The sequence below is a fragment of the Cherax quadricarinatus genome, chromosome 51 (assembly GCF_038502225.1).
Source record: "Cherax quadricarinatus isolate ZL_2023a chromosome 51, ASM3850222v1, whole genome shotgun sequence".
NCBI lineage: Eukaryota > Metazoa > Arthropoda > Malacostraca > Decapoda > Parastacidae > Cherax > Cherax quadricarinatus.
Window position 1 is genome coordinate 1,746,363 of NC_091342.1, and position 15,070 is coordinate 1,761,432.

At 38.2% G+C, this 15,070-nt stretch overlaps 1 protein-coding gene and 1 long non-coding RNA gene across 3 annotated transcripts in view; one reads left to right on the top strand and one right to left on the bottom strand.

Moving 5' to 3' along the window:
• Positions 1 to 2,858, top strand: part of bsf (bicoid stability factor) — a 64,007-nt gene extending 61,149 nt beyond the window's left edge. Inside the window, exons 24-25 of one of the 2 annotated variants that reach the window (XM_070095666.1) lie at positions 523 to 674; positions 2,120 to 2,858. In XM_070095666.1, coding sequence (XP_069951767.1) covers positions 523 to 674; positions 2,120 to 2,194 — 227 coding nt within the window. In that variant the 3' untranslated portion in view covers positions 2,195 to 2,858. The remainder of the gene's footprint in view (positions 1 to 522; positions 675 to 2,119) is intronic. The other variant, XM_070095667.1, reaches the window with a different exon arrangement.
• LOC138854168 (uncharacterized) overlaps positions 1 to 15,070 on the bottom strand; it is an 87,394-nt gene that overhangs the window by 61,141 nt on the left and 11,183 nt on the right. Inside the window, exon 2 of the long non-coding RNA XR_011393392.1 lies at positions 503 to 666. This is a non-coding gene — a long non-coding RNA (uncharacterized lncRNA). The remainder of the gene's footprint in view (positions 1 to 502; positions 667 to 15,070) is intronic.

Consider the following 15,070-nt stretch of genomic DNA (forward strand, 5'->3'; position numbering starts at 1 on the left):
TTTAAAAATAAATATTGAACATAGTTTTCCTATTTTAAGAGAATTCTTATAGCTCAGAACCAGCAACTTCCTCACCATTATTATGCTCAATTAAGTAACAGTAGATCCAGAATCATGCGAGATGGTGAGGGTTATTCAAATATATAGGTCACACTGACAATCATTTTAATTTTACTAATTTTTAGCACTTGTGTAATATTCATATGTTAAGAGTATTGATAACTTTTTCACCATTACCAGTTTACAAAAATTGGCCAATACTGCTAACTTATCTCACCCCTGACATCAGATTATCTGAATTATTAGTCTAGTTTTATTTTCAGTATGATAGTTCTTTAATGTCCCTCCATTAAACTTTAACCCTTTCACTGAGTCAATCATCACCCAGTTATTTCCCAATAACTATCATTTCTTGATGTGGCATTATTTTTTTTATTAGTTTACCTGTTTTGTAAACTTAGAAATATGGGGATTATAAATAAAATGCACTCTTATATATTACCTTTACAATTTGTCTTCCAGTCAAAAACAAGAAGATTGACGAGGGTCTAGAAGTGCTACAAGCTGCCTTGAAGAAGTTAACCCTGGTGGATTTTAACACCACAGCTTTAACCAGGCTTAGAGATGGACTTGAATTATCAGGCAAATCATTTCCATACACAATTCCTGCAAAGGTATTTAGATAATATATAATTTTAGAGTTATCTTGTGTTTTTCATGGGAGTTTTTGCAAACAGAGTTATCAAATCATAATAGTACAAGATATTTTAAGACATCTTCAACATTCTCCTGAAGAGATATTTTCTATGCTGTTATCACGGATTATATATAAGCTACGTGTAAAACTTCTCGGTAAGTTCCCCACAAAATGCAAAAAATAATAGTTATATTATACTAACAATTTCAAGCAATGCTCCACCCTTCAGTGAGGTGCCATGATGCTGGTGGGGTGTTGATGGTGCAAAGAATCAAGTTTGATTACCCCCTATTCTCCAGGCATGGTACGACTCCCCATGAATATAAAAATATATAATTCAAGTATTTTATTAGTTTTTGTTAATAAAGGCAGCCTTATCAGACTGTGTTTATGTTCTCCACTGACTTGTTAAAGTTTCGTAACATTGATTGCAAGTTCTTTCATAATTACCTCATTTGTGGGAAACATATTCATAGATATATCAATTGTGACACTTAGTCAAAGACAAAATGGTAATGTCACCAGCATAAAGGGTCTTCCATACCTGTTTTCCCATGAAACTCAGTGTAAGCATTATACAGTTAAAATATTGGTTGATAAGGATGTTAGCCTGGAAATACCATTATTCCACTGATGGAGGTTTTGTGTGCAAAACCTCCAGGTATATGTGGGTGGAAAAGAATGGTTTTTGGGACTTGAAGAGATGTTAGGTTACGTGAGCAGGATAATATTTTGTGAAGGAATTCAGGGAAAGCAGTTAGCTGAACTTGTCTTAAAGGTGGGAAGTACAATGCCTGCAATTTAAAAGGAGGGGTTTGGGATATTTGCTTCGAGAGTGACATCTAGACTGTCATATCTCTGTACCTCTGGCAAGAGTGATAGTTTTTTTTTTTTTGGGGGGGGGGGGGGAGTGTACCCTGCCTCAGTGGGAGATGGCCATCCTGTTAAAAAAAAAAAAGAATACATTCAGTATTAAAAGGGATAACACTTAGCATTGCAGAGAACAGTTTGCTATATTTCAAACTTTATTTTGTGTTAATTCTGTATTTAGAGATTATTTGTATTATGCTGGATAGTTTGTTTTTAAAATATTTCCTGAAGTTCTTGCTTATAAACCAACTAATACTCCTGTTACACTGATACACTGTTATTAAAAGCAATTAACACTGTTGCAGTGCAACAGATTTCATACCTAAGTCTTCTTTCTTTCAACACACTGGCCATATCCCACTGAGGCGGGGTGGCCTAAAAGGAAAAACGAAAGTTTCTCCTTTTACATTTAGTAATATATACAGGAGAAGGGGTTACTAGCCCCTTGCTCCCTCATACCTAAGTATGAATTGGTATAATTGTTACATGACAGAGAAATTAACAGTAACTTTGTAGATCCAATACTTGCAATATTAATTATCGATAATAAAGTTTATATATTTCAGGAGAGACATGATCGCCGCAACAAGAACAGCGACAGCAGCAGTGATAGTGATTGATGTGTGATGTATTGACCTCTCGTCTGAATTTTGTTATGAAATGTTAATAAAAATATTCGTTTACTTGTATTTAAACTTCACTTTTTTTTCCAATTAACTATTTATAAGAAATCTTAGGCTGAGCATTTAGTTTAATGATCAGTTAATATTTCATTCATCTCAGTAATTAAAAAAACTAAGTTTTTGTTTTCAAAAATGTTATGTATTTTTCTTTATATCTGAAACAGGTGAATGATAATGATTTGTTGATTATAACTGTAGGTTATAGGCTGGGCTTTTTATTATTATTATTCCGAAGACTTGAAATATTTGCCAAAGAAATACCCATGGTGGTTTGGCTATCACAAGAAACAGGAATATGGAGGATTGGTTTCCAGCCATATTCTAATGGGAAGGGATATGACAGTCAGCTAACAAGAAAATAAGAATGGGCAAACATTCATTGTGATAGTGGGTCTATAGTTTTGTAGCCCCATTATTCAAAGGGTATCAAGAGGGGTGTGTGGCCAATCATTAAACAAAACTTATTTTCTGCATGGCATATAAAATGCCCAAAATAGTGTCAAATTATTTTTTTATAAGTGATTCATTATGTTTTATTTAAGATTGGCAACATTTCACATGTATATTTCCATGATTCTACCTAAATAAACTAAAATTAAGGATTAAAATTGTTATTTTATTTTTGTTCTCATTCCATATTTACACTGCAGTTTAACCTTTAAAACTGTGTAATGTACTAGTACGCACAAGTTTTTGTACCTTCAAAACTCTCAACCTGCTAATATTTTGGACCCCATCACAACACTCTGGGGCTTCTACAATCTATTCATACATTTGAAAAAATCTAAAGGCCAGGAGGGTCCACACAGTGCATCATGGTTAACTACACAGGAGATGACCATGTCCAGTGTACTAGTACGTCTAACTAGCATATATAAAAAATGAAATCAAGAGCTGTTGCTCCCACCACCAGCAAACAGGGTGTGCAGGCAGCATGAAGATAATTTATTCATTCCAATTTCATGATACTAACAGTGGAATTCAGTCATATAGCATGCACACAATATTTAAAGTTGAACAGTGTGACTTATTTCCATGTTTTGAGGAGTATTACACTGTAATGTTGTATGTATTCTTTGTACATAGCATTAGTAGACCAGGATAGTACAGAAATTTAAAAAAGTTATTTTTTTTTTTTTCAAACGAACTGGCCTTATCCTGCCAAGGCAAAGTGACCTAAAAAGAAAAAGTTTTTCTTTTTAAATTTAGTAATTTGTAAAGGAAAATGGGTTACTAGCCCCTTGCTCCCAATTATACCTTAAATTTTTTTTTTTTTTTTTTTTTTTTTTTCTCAACAAGTCGGCCGTCTCCCACCGAGGCAGGGTGACCCAAAAAAGAAAGAAAATCCCCAAAAAGAAAATACTTTCATCATCATTCAACACTTTCACCACACTCGCACATTATCACTGTTTTTGCAGAGGTGCTCAGAATACAACAGTCTAGAAGCATAAACATATAAAGATACACAACATATCCCTCCAAACTGCCAATATCCCAAACCACTCCTTTAAAGTGCAGGCATTGTACTTCCCATTTCCAGGACTCAAGTCCGACTATATGAAAATAACCGGTTTCCCTGAATCCCTTCACTAAATATTACCCTGCTCACACTCCAACAGATCGTCAGGTCCCAAGTACCATTCGTCTCCATTCACTCCTATCTAACACGCTCACGCACGCTTGCTGGAAGTCCAAGCCCCTTACCCACAAAACCTCCTTTACCCCCTCTCTCCAACCCTTTCGAGGACGACCCCTACCCCGCCTTCCTTCCCCTATAGATTTATATGCTTTCCATGTCATTCTACTGTGATCCATTCTCTCTAAATGACCAAACCACCTCAACAACCCCTCTTCTGCCCTCTGACTAATACTTTTATTAACTCCACACCTTCTCCTAATTTCCACACTCCGAATTTTCTGCATAATATTTACACCACACATTGCCCTTAAACAGGACATCTCCGCTGCCTCCAACCGTCTCCTCGCTGCTGCATTTACCACCCAAGCTTCACACCCATATAAGAGTGTTGGTACTACTATACTTTCATACATTCCCTTCTTTGCCTCCATAGATAACGTTTTTTGACTCCACATATACCTCAACGCACCACTCACCTTTTTTCCCTCATCAATTCTATGATTAACCTCATCCTTCATAAATCCATCCGCCGACACGTCAACTCCCAAGTATCTGAAAACATTCACTTCTTCCATACTCCTCCTCCCCAATTTGATATCCAATTTTTCTTTATCTAAATCATTTGACACCCTCATCACCTTACTCTTTTCTATGTTCACTTTCAACTTTCTACCTTTACACACATTCCCAAACTCATCCACTAACCTTTGCAATTTTTCTTTAGAATCTCCCATAAGCACAGTATCATCAGCAAAAAGTAACTGTGTCAATTCCCATTTTGAATTTGATTCCCCATAATTTAATCCCACCCCTCTCCCAAACACCCTAGCATTTACTTCCTTTACAACCCCATCTATAAATATATTAAACAACCATGGTGACATTACACATCCCTGTCTAAGACCTACTTTTACCGGGAAGTAGTCTCCCTCTCTTCTACACACCCTAACCTGAGCCTCACTATCCTCATAAAAACTCTTTACAGCATTTAATAACTTACCACCTATTCCATATACTTGCAACATCTGCCACATTGCTCCTCTATCCACTCTATCATATGCCTTTTCTAAATCCATAAATGCAATAAAAACTTCCCTATCTTTATCTAAATACTGTTCACATATATGCTTCAATGTAAACACCTGATCTACACATCCCCTACCCACTCTAAAACCTCCTTGCTCATCCGCAATCCTACATTCTGTCTTACCTCTAATTCTTTCAATTATAACCCTACCGTACACTTTTCCTGGTATACTCAGTAAGCTTATTCCTCTATAATTTTTACAGTCTCTTTTGTCCCCTTTCCCTTTATATAAAGGGACTATACATGCTCTCTGCCAATCCCTAGGTACCTTCCCCTCTTTCATACATTTATTAAACAAAAGTACCAACCACTCCAACACTATATCCCCCCCTGCTTTTAACATTTCTGTCATGATCCCATCAGTTCCAGCTGCTTTACCCCCTTTCATTTTACGTAATGCCTCACGTACCTCCCCCACACTTACATTCTGCTCTTCTTCACTCCTAAAAGATGGTATACCTCCCTGACCAGTGCATGAAATTACTGCCTCTGTTTCTTCCTTAACATTTAAAAGTTCCTCAAAATATTCTCGCCATCTACCCAATACCTCCATCTCCCCATCTACTAACTCCCCTACTCTGTTTTTAACTGACAAATCCATATTTTCCCTAGGCTTTCTTAACTTGTTTAACTCACTCCAAAATTTTTTCTTATTTTCATTAAAATTTCTTGACAGTGCCTCTCCCACTCTATCATCTGCTCTCCTTTTGCACTCTCTCACCACTCTCTTTACCTTTCTTTTACTCTCCATATACTCTGCTCTTCTTATAACACTTCTGCTTTGTAAAAACCTCTCATAAGCTACCTTTTTCTCTTTTATCACACCCTTTACTTCATCATTCCACCAATCACTCCTCTTTCCTCCTGCCCCCACCCTCCTATAACCACAAACTTCTGCCCCACATTCTAATACTGCATTTTTAAAACTATTCCAACCCTCTTCAACCCCCCCACTACTCATCTTTGCACTAGCCCACCTTTCTGCCAATAGTCGCTTATATCTCACCCGAACTTCCTCCTCCCTTAGTTTATACACTTTCACCTCCCTCTTACTTGTTGTTGCCACCTTCCTCTTTTCCCATCTACCTCTTACTCTAACTGTAGCTACAACTAAATAATGATCCGATATATCAGTTGCCCCTCTATAAACATGTACATCCTGGAGCCTACCCATCAACCTTTTATCCACCAATACATAATCTAATAAACTACTTTCATTACGTGCTACATCATACCTTGTATATTTATTTATCCTCTTTTTCATAAAATATGTATTACTTATTACCAAATTTCTTTCTACACATAGCTCAATTAAAGGCTCCCCATTTACATTTACCCCTGGCACCCCAAATTTACCTACTACTCCCTCCATAACATTTTTACCCACTTTAGCATTAAAATCTCCAACCACCATTACTCTCACACTTGATTCAAAACTCCCCACGCATTCACTCAACATTTCCCAAAATCTCTCTCTCTCCTCTACACTTCTCTCTTCTCCAGGTGCATACACGCTTATTATAACCCACTTTTCACATCCAATCTTTATTTTACTCCACATAATCCTTGAATTAATACATTTATAGTCCCTCTTTTCCTGCCATAGCTTATCCTTCAACATTATTGCTACTCCTTCTTTAGCTCTAACTCTATTTGAAACCCCTGACCTAATCCCATTTATTCCTCTCCACTGAAACTCTCCCACCCCCTTCAGCTTTGTTTCACTTAAAGCCAGGACATCCAGCTTCTTCTCATTCATAACATCCACAATCATCTCTTTCTTATCATCTGCACAACATCCACGCACATTCAGACTTCCCACTTTGACAATTTTCTTCTTCTTATTCTTTTTAGTAATCTTTACAGGAAAAGGGGTTACTAGCCCATTGTTCCCGGCATTTTAGTTGACTTTTACAACACGCATGGCTTACGGAGGAAAGATTCTTATTCCATTTCCCCATGGATATAAAAGGAAAATTAATAAGACCAAGAACTATTAAGATAAAATCAAAGAAAACTCAGATGAGTGTGTATAAATAAATGTGTACATGTATGTGTAGTGTGACCTAAGTGTAAGTAGAAGTAGCAAGACATGCCTGTAATCTTGCATATTTATGAGACAGACAAAAGACATCAGCAATCCTACCATCATGTAAAACAATCACAGGCTTCGTTTTACACTCACTTGGCAGGACGGTAGTACCTCCCTGGGTGGTTGCTGTCTACCAACCTACATATATATTGTATATTCCAAGTGGAGCAATGTCAGGCTAAGCATTTCCCCATGTTCGAAGTGCTAAAACATCTTTCAACAGATCTAATGTTATAAGAAACTAGTGTACATAGTGTTAAACATTAAAAGCAATTAAAAAAATCACATCTTAGTGTTATTAAATTGTAAAACTTAAATATTACTAGTGCATTTATGCCGCTGTTGCCAATGAACAATCATTCACCAAATTTGACATACCATAAAATTATAAGGGTTTATCAGAGTCCACTCATTTTGTTTTATTTGGTTCAGATTTTTTTTTTTTCCAAAAAATCTTCTCCCACACAGGAATTTTTATTTACAGGTATGCCACTGTTTAAAGGTTAATTTGTGGTTAAATTTTGCAATTGATATTTGTAATAGCCTTAGATTCTGATGTTTTCATTATTTTTGTGAACACCTTGTTCTTGTTAAGTTTCTATTGACTGTTCATAAAATGTTTTAATTGGGTAGGCCATGTCTGAAGAATACCGGGATAAGATATTTGTTCATTTTTATGTTCAACATATGGTTATTGACTGGTTTTGTACAATCTAAGTTGTATAATATTGTAAATATTTTATTAAAAAATTACTGCTCTCTCCTATTTTTATATACATATACTATTTGAAATGGTTATAAATTGCAATAGAATACTAACATACAAATCATCTCTCATCATGGTAGGGTCACACAAAAAATAATAATTTATAACTGTCTTGGCAGAAGTATGCAAATATTACAATATAAATGAAAGAGTGCAGCCACTGCACTTCCCACTTTCAGAACTCAAGTTCATCTAACTGATTTGCCAGAATCCCTTTGTAAGTGCTACCTAGCTCGTGTATCAACAGAACCTTAAACCAAAAACAACCACTCTACTCTGATCTACCATACTCTCACAAGCAGTGTTGTATGATCTATATGGTTCTGTAATATAATAATGTATGACCACTTACAGTTTAGCATTTCCCAGGAATAAATAAATCTTTATTTTTCCCCTCACCTCAATGGAGGTTCTTGGGTGCCAGTGAGAGGCTTTTGATACAAGGAATTTAACCTGTCTCTCCCTTCCTTTCCCTCAGGGAAGGTTCCTTGATGTTGGTGAGGGACTCTTGATTTAGGGAATTGGATCTGTGCTCCAGTTCCCCGAATTAAGCCTGAATGCCTTCCACATTCCCCCCCCCCCCCAGGCGCTGTATAATCCTACGGGTTTAGCGCTTCCCCTTGATTATAATAATAATAATAATTTCCCTTCCTTGCATCAAACCTGATTGCCTCAAATTTTCCCAGGCCCTGTATAACCCATACAGGTTTAACACTTCATTCATCTTGTAAGCCTTGTGTTCAGGTCCATGGAGGTGTTACATCACATCCTGTAAAACTTATCACATCCTCCTCATGGTATGTGAACACTTGCCATGATATTCTTTGGCTGCAGTTTTCTTTTTAACTATGTTCGTTGTGTTGGAGGATAGGCTAGCAACCCTGATGTTGGTTTTGGCAAAAGATTTGGAGAGATTATTGCAGATGTTGTCGACAGATAGATCAATGTACGTATATGCTGGGGTCAGAACTTTGTCTGACTTAGTGTTGTATATTCTCAGCTCTTTTTCCTGTAGTTGAAGTGATGTGAATAGGGATGTTTATGGAAGATTTTCTAGATGTAATCACATTCTTCTTTGGGGAACAAACTTTGTGAATTCTTAGAATGAAACCCAGTGCTTTATGACCCTTGTGGGTTTAGTGCTTAGTTATAATTATAATAATTAGGAAAAAAACAATAAGAGTCCTCCACTATGTGGAGGAGCACTGCAGTCGGCCTACTGGCTCAACCTAATTTTTAAAGCTGATGATTCTACAGGTGACAACACCCGCCCATCTCAGTATTTCGCCTCGTGATTCATGTTACACATGCTCTGTGTAGTTGTCTGTCAGTTCATGAAAACTCTGGTCAATGAAATGTCTTGTAAATAAAATGCCATAAATTGCAAACTCTCTTCATATATTTGTCAGTATAGTCTAACAGTACGCATATAACACTTCCTTACATGTTCTTTATTCATCAGCTTATCCTCACAGAGGTCTGAACTCTTGATCTGTGGCATTGTCCTCCCCTTCCTTAGATCAACCCTTATTGCCTTTCATTTCCCAGGTGCTTCTGTATGACCCCTGTGGGTTTAGCATATTCCTGATATAAAATAAAGAATTTGATCAGTTCTGATTGTCTTTTATTTCTGAGACACTGTGATCCCTATGGTGGTTTTTCCCATGAATTACCCATGTGTGTGTAGAGCTTCTTTAACATGGTTTCTAGAGCCATTATCCCAGTGGTGACAATCCTTCCCTTGAGTTCCAACATGTTCAGGGAATGTGAATGTACTTGGCTTACAAGATGAAATGAGTCAGTTTCAATTCTCTGGTTCAAGAGCCCTTCACAAGCATCAACGACCATTCTTTGACAGGGTGACATGGAATGCTTTTTGACCTATGATGTTTAGAGTTTGTGTGCAAATATAGTACAGTAATAATATTGACAACACACACATTCAAACTGCTGTGCTAAGCTTTTAGAGCGCCCAACCTGTCATCCTGAACAAGGTCGTATGAAGGAATGAGATTAGACAGGATTTATTTCTTAGTGCCAGCAACAGGGACAAGCAGCCACAGTTGGATATAGAGAAAGAAAAGTGATGTCAGAGATACTTGGAAATTTTTCTTAACAGCAGTAGATCGATGGGATGAATTAAAAGAGGAAGTAGTAATGCAACCATTAGAAATTTTAAAAGAAATTATGTAAACAAAGTATTGAAGCCTGGACACCACTAGCAAGGCTCTGTTCCAGTAACTACAAATAATCACAAATTTAGTGCTTTGTTCATATATCTTAAGATCAAACCTCCCTCAGGGAAGGTTCCTTGATGTTGGTGAGGGGCTCTTGATTTAGGGAACTGGATCTGTGCTCTAGTTCCCTGAATTAAGCCTGAATGCCTTCCACATCCCCCCCCCCAGGTGCTGTATAATCCTACGGGTTTAACGCTTCCCCCTTGATTATAATAATAATAAAGATCAAACCTGATTGCCTACCATTTCCCCAGGTGTTGTATGACCCCTATGGGTTTAGCTCTTCTCTATAATTACAATGAACCCCCCAAAAGAGATCTAGGAGCTGTAGATAAACATCCCTCAAGGCATGTGATGATGCCAAGAAAGCTACCTTTCCTTATTATCTTCCAGGTTCTCTTTACCTCCTACAGTTTTAGCTTTCAAATTCAAATCCTTTATTTCCATACGACATTTAATACTGCTCATGGAAAACCCCTGGCGATGCAGAACATTTCCAGCAAGCCTAAACCTAAATTTTAGACGAAAAGAACAGTGGATATTTTATGTATATAAAGACACTAAGATATACACACAAAATTCAGTTAATATTACACGAATGTATATATGTATGCAAGTAGATAAAAGCATAGCATGGTACATGATATGAAAAGTGAGTTGTGTTACATTTCAGTCGAATAAGTTCTCAGGTACAATGTTTTTATACCTGGTAATATTAAAAATAACAGAAGATTCCAGGTGCAATGACTTTTTCAAGCAACAAAGCATAGTACGGTATATTGTAACACTAGTGTTATGGAGAAACCCCCACCAAAAAAAAACAGTAAAGGGTTGAGGGAGAGACGGGGTAAATGATTCGACTACATAGTCTAGGCGCACACTGCCTGATTTAGCTTCTGAATCTCATACCCCTCAAGGGTGGATGCTGGTGAGGGGCTCGATATCTAGGGAATTGGATCTGTGCTCCAGTTCCCTAAACTGAACCTGAATGCCTTCCATCCATATACCCCACAGGCACTGTACAATCCCTATGTGTTTAGCGCTCCCCCATAACAATAATCTGCATTTCGTAAGATTGTTGCAATTTTTCAGTTCACCTGGTAAGCTATTCCACGTCTTTGGTTCTATAATTTGTAGAGAATTTCTATAGATGTTCAAACACGAGGGATATCAAAGAGGTATTTGTCTGGTGTGGCGATTATGTTCTATTATAGTTTTTATGAACTGTTTGTGTTCAGCGTCAGAATTACAATGCAATATTTTGAGCCTGTGGATGGAACAGAAGTAGATCAACACCTGCAAGAGGCAGAAGAGCAGATGTCCAACACCTGCAAGCAGCAGAGGAACTGTAAATCAAGACATTCGAGGGGGTTTTGTGTGCAAGGGGCCTGGACATACAGCAGGCATGTGTGAGCATGTTAGATAGGCATGGAGACGAATGGTTTTTGGGACTTTATTTGCTATTGGAGTGTGAGCAGGTTAATGTTTTGTGAAGGGATTCTGGGAAACCAGTTAACGGGATCTGAGTCCTGGAGATGGGAAGTACAATGCCTGCACTTTAAACTAGGGGTTTGGGATATTGGCTGTTTGGAGTGACATCTAAACTGTCGTATCGGAGCTCCTCTCCAAAGACAGGGATTGTGTGAATGATGGTGAAATTGCTTCTTTTTAGGTCACCCTGCCTCGGTGGGAGACGGTCGACTTGTCGACCAGAGGAGAGTTATTAAATGGAGAGTTAGAGGTATTGGGAAGATGGAGGGAATATTTTGAGGAATTGTTAAATGTTGATGAAGATAGGGAAGCTGTGATTTCGTGTATAGGGGAAGGAGGAATACCATCTTGTAGGAGTGAGGAAGAGCCAGTTGTGAATGTGGGGGAAGTTCGTGAGGCAGTAGGTAAAATGAAAGGGGGTAAGGCAGCCGGGATTGATGGGATAAAGATAGAAATGTTAAAAGCAGGTGGGGATATAGTTTTGGAGTGGTTGGTACAATTATTTAATAAATGTATGGAAGAGGGTAAGGTACCTAGGGATTGGCGGAGAGCATGCATAGTTCCTTTGTATAAAGGCAAAGGGGACAAAAGAGAGTGCAAAAATTATAGGGGGATAAGTCTGTTGAGTATACCTGGTAAAGTGTATGGTAGAGTTATTATTGAAAGAATTAAAAGTAAGACTGAGAATAGGATAGCAGATGAACAAGGAGGCTTTAGGAAAGGTAGGGGGTGTGTGGACCAGGTGTTTACAGTGAAACATATAAGTGAACAGTATTTAGATAAGGCTAAAGAGGTCTTTGTGGCATTTATGGATTTGGAAAAGGCGTATGACAGGGTGGATAGGGGGGCAATGTGGCAGATGTTGCAGGTGTATGGTGTAGGAGGTAGGTTACTGAAAGCAGTGAAGAGTTTTTACGAGGATAGTGAGGCTCAAGTTAGAGTATGTAGGAAAGAGGGAAATTATTTCCCAGTAAAAGTAGGCCTTAGACAAGGATGTGTGATGTCACCGTGGTTGTTTAATATATTTATAGATGGGGTTGTAAGAGAAGTAAATGCGAGGGTCTTGACAAGAGGCGTGGAGTTAAAAGATAAGGAATCACACATAAAGTGGGAGTTGTCACAGTTGCTCTTTGCTGATGACACTGTGCTCTTGGGAAATTCTGAAGAGAAGTTGCAGAGATCGGTGGATGAATTTGGTAGGGTGTGCAAATGAAGAAAATTAAAGGTGAATACAGGAAAGAGTAAGGTTATGAGGATAACAAAAAGATTAGGTGATGAAAGATTGGATATCAGATTGGAGGGAGAGAGTATGGAGGAGGTGAACGTATTCAGATATTTGGGAGTGGACGTGTCAGCGGATGGGTCTATGAAAGATGAGGTGAATCATAGAATTGATGAGGGAAAAAGAGTGAGTGGTGCACTTAGGAGTCTGTGGAGACAAAGAACTTTGTCCTTGGAGGCAAAGAGGGGAATGTATGAGAGTATAGTTTTACCAACGCTCTTATATGGGTGTGAAGCGTGGGTGATGAATGTTGCAGCGAGGAGAAGGCTGGAGGCAGTGGAGATGTCATGTCTGAGGGCAATGTGTGGTGTGAATATAATGCAGAGAATTCGTAGTTTGGAAGTTAGGAGGAGGTGCGGGATTACCAAAACTGTTGTCCAGAGGGCTGAGGAAGGGTTGTTGAGGTGGTTCGGACATGTAGAGAGAATGCAGCGAAACAGAATGACTTCAAGAGTGTATCAGTCTGTAGTGGAAGGAAGGCGGGGTAGGGGTCGGCCTAGGAAAGGTTGGAGGGATGGGGTAAAGGAGGTTTTGTGTGCGAGGGGCTTGGACTTCCAGCAGGCATGCGTGAGCGTGTTTGATAGGAGTGAATGGAGACAAATGGTTTTTAATACTTGACGTGCTGTTGGAGTGTGAGCAAAGTAACATTTATGAAGGGGTTCAGGGAAACCGGCAGGCAGGACTTGAGTCCTGGAGATGGGAAGTACAGTGCCTGCACTCTGAAGGAGGGGTGTTAATGTTGCAGTTTAAAAACTGTAGTGTAAAGCACCCTTCTGGCAAGACAGTGATGGAGTGAATGATGGTGAAAGTTTTTCTTTTTCGGGCCACCCTGCCTTGGTGGGAATCGGCCAGTGTGATAATAAAAATAAAATAATATATATTTATATATATATATTTATATATATATATATATATATATATATATATATATATATATATATATATATATATATACATAATCTGGCAAATTTTGGGACTCGTATATATCGAAACGTGATGGGCTATTCCCATAGAATTTAATATTAAACTATGAACGGAGATTAATTTTCAAGGACGGGAGAAGGTTGTGGGCATGGAATAAGTTGGCCTTTTATATATAACGGGAAGGCAATTGGCTATTTTAATAGAACTCACACGTTAGTTTCCTATTCCAGGATTGAAAATTACGGACACGAAATTTACTCAAGATTACTCGAGTTGGTTACACTAGAAGGTTAATAATTTAGGATGAACTAGATGCACAGGCGTGATACTGACCAATATACATGTAAAGACTACGCAGAAAAAAAGCTTTTTAGTGACAACTTTTTGGTGAGCAAAACAGAGAAGAAGAATTCATATTTATTGACCTAGGATACTGAACGTATCGAAGACATTGACAGGATTAAAGGTGTCTGATGATTCAGTTTCCGCAGACGTGGTTCTGATGTTAGACGCAGGAATACTATGTCAGTCATAGGCAGAGCTGGTGATAGGCTCTTCAGAAAACGGGAGATACAGAAATATTTGGCAATGAGAAAGGAGAGCTCTTGAGACAAGACAGAGCTATAAACAGATTGGCAACCACAAGTGTAGAAAGGGTGGTAATAAGCTTGATAAAGATCCTGGAGAGTGAAACGTTGCCACAATAAAATGCCACATTAGTTGCATCTGTGTTCATTTACCTAACATTTTGTCGGTAATTCTATCATTATTACTAAGGATAAAGTTGGTAGGTAGCATCCCTAGATGTGATGGTCTCATGAACAATTGTCAACTCAAGCTCTACTTGATGCACAAAAACTAGTGCCACACTACTTAATCAGCCTTTTCCTACCCTTGACGATTTGAAGAACCCGAACTAAATCCCTATGCTAGGAGAAAAAAAATGGGTAGATTACCAGAACCTCTGCAATACCCAATGGCTGAAGGTGCTAAAGATCTGGATGACATGTTAACTAAAGCATCTGAAAGTAGTCGGTACTGGTAATCACGATGGAAACAACGTCAGACTATAATGAATATAAGGATAGTCAGAGTTTACGTTATTAAGAGAGCAGTGGAGGAATAAGTGAAGCCTGACCCAGGTCAAGGTCCTCATGTAACAAAGATAGGAAAGAGAAAGGACAGAAAATTAGCTACGTTAACCATCCCTCCCAGTGAGTTATGAAGCTGGTTCATATCTCCTGATATGTAGTACATCAATTTAAAGGGCAACCCAAAAAAGCCAACCAGTCAAGCGCATGT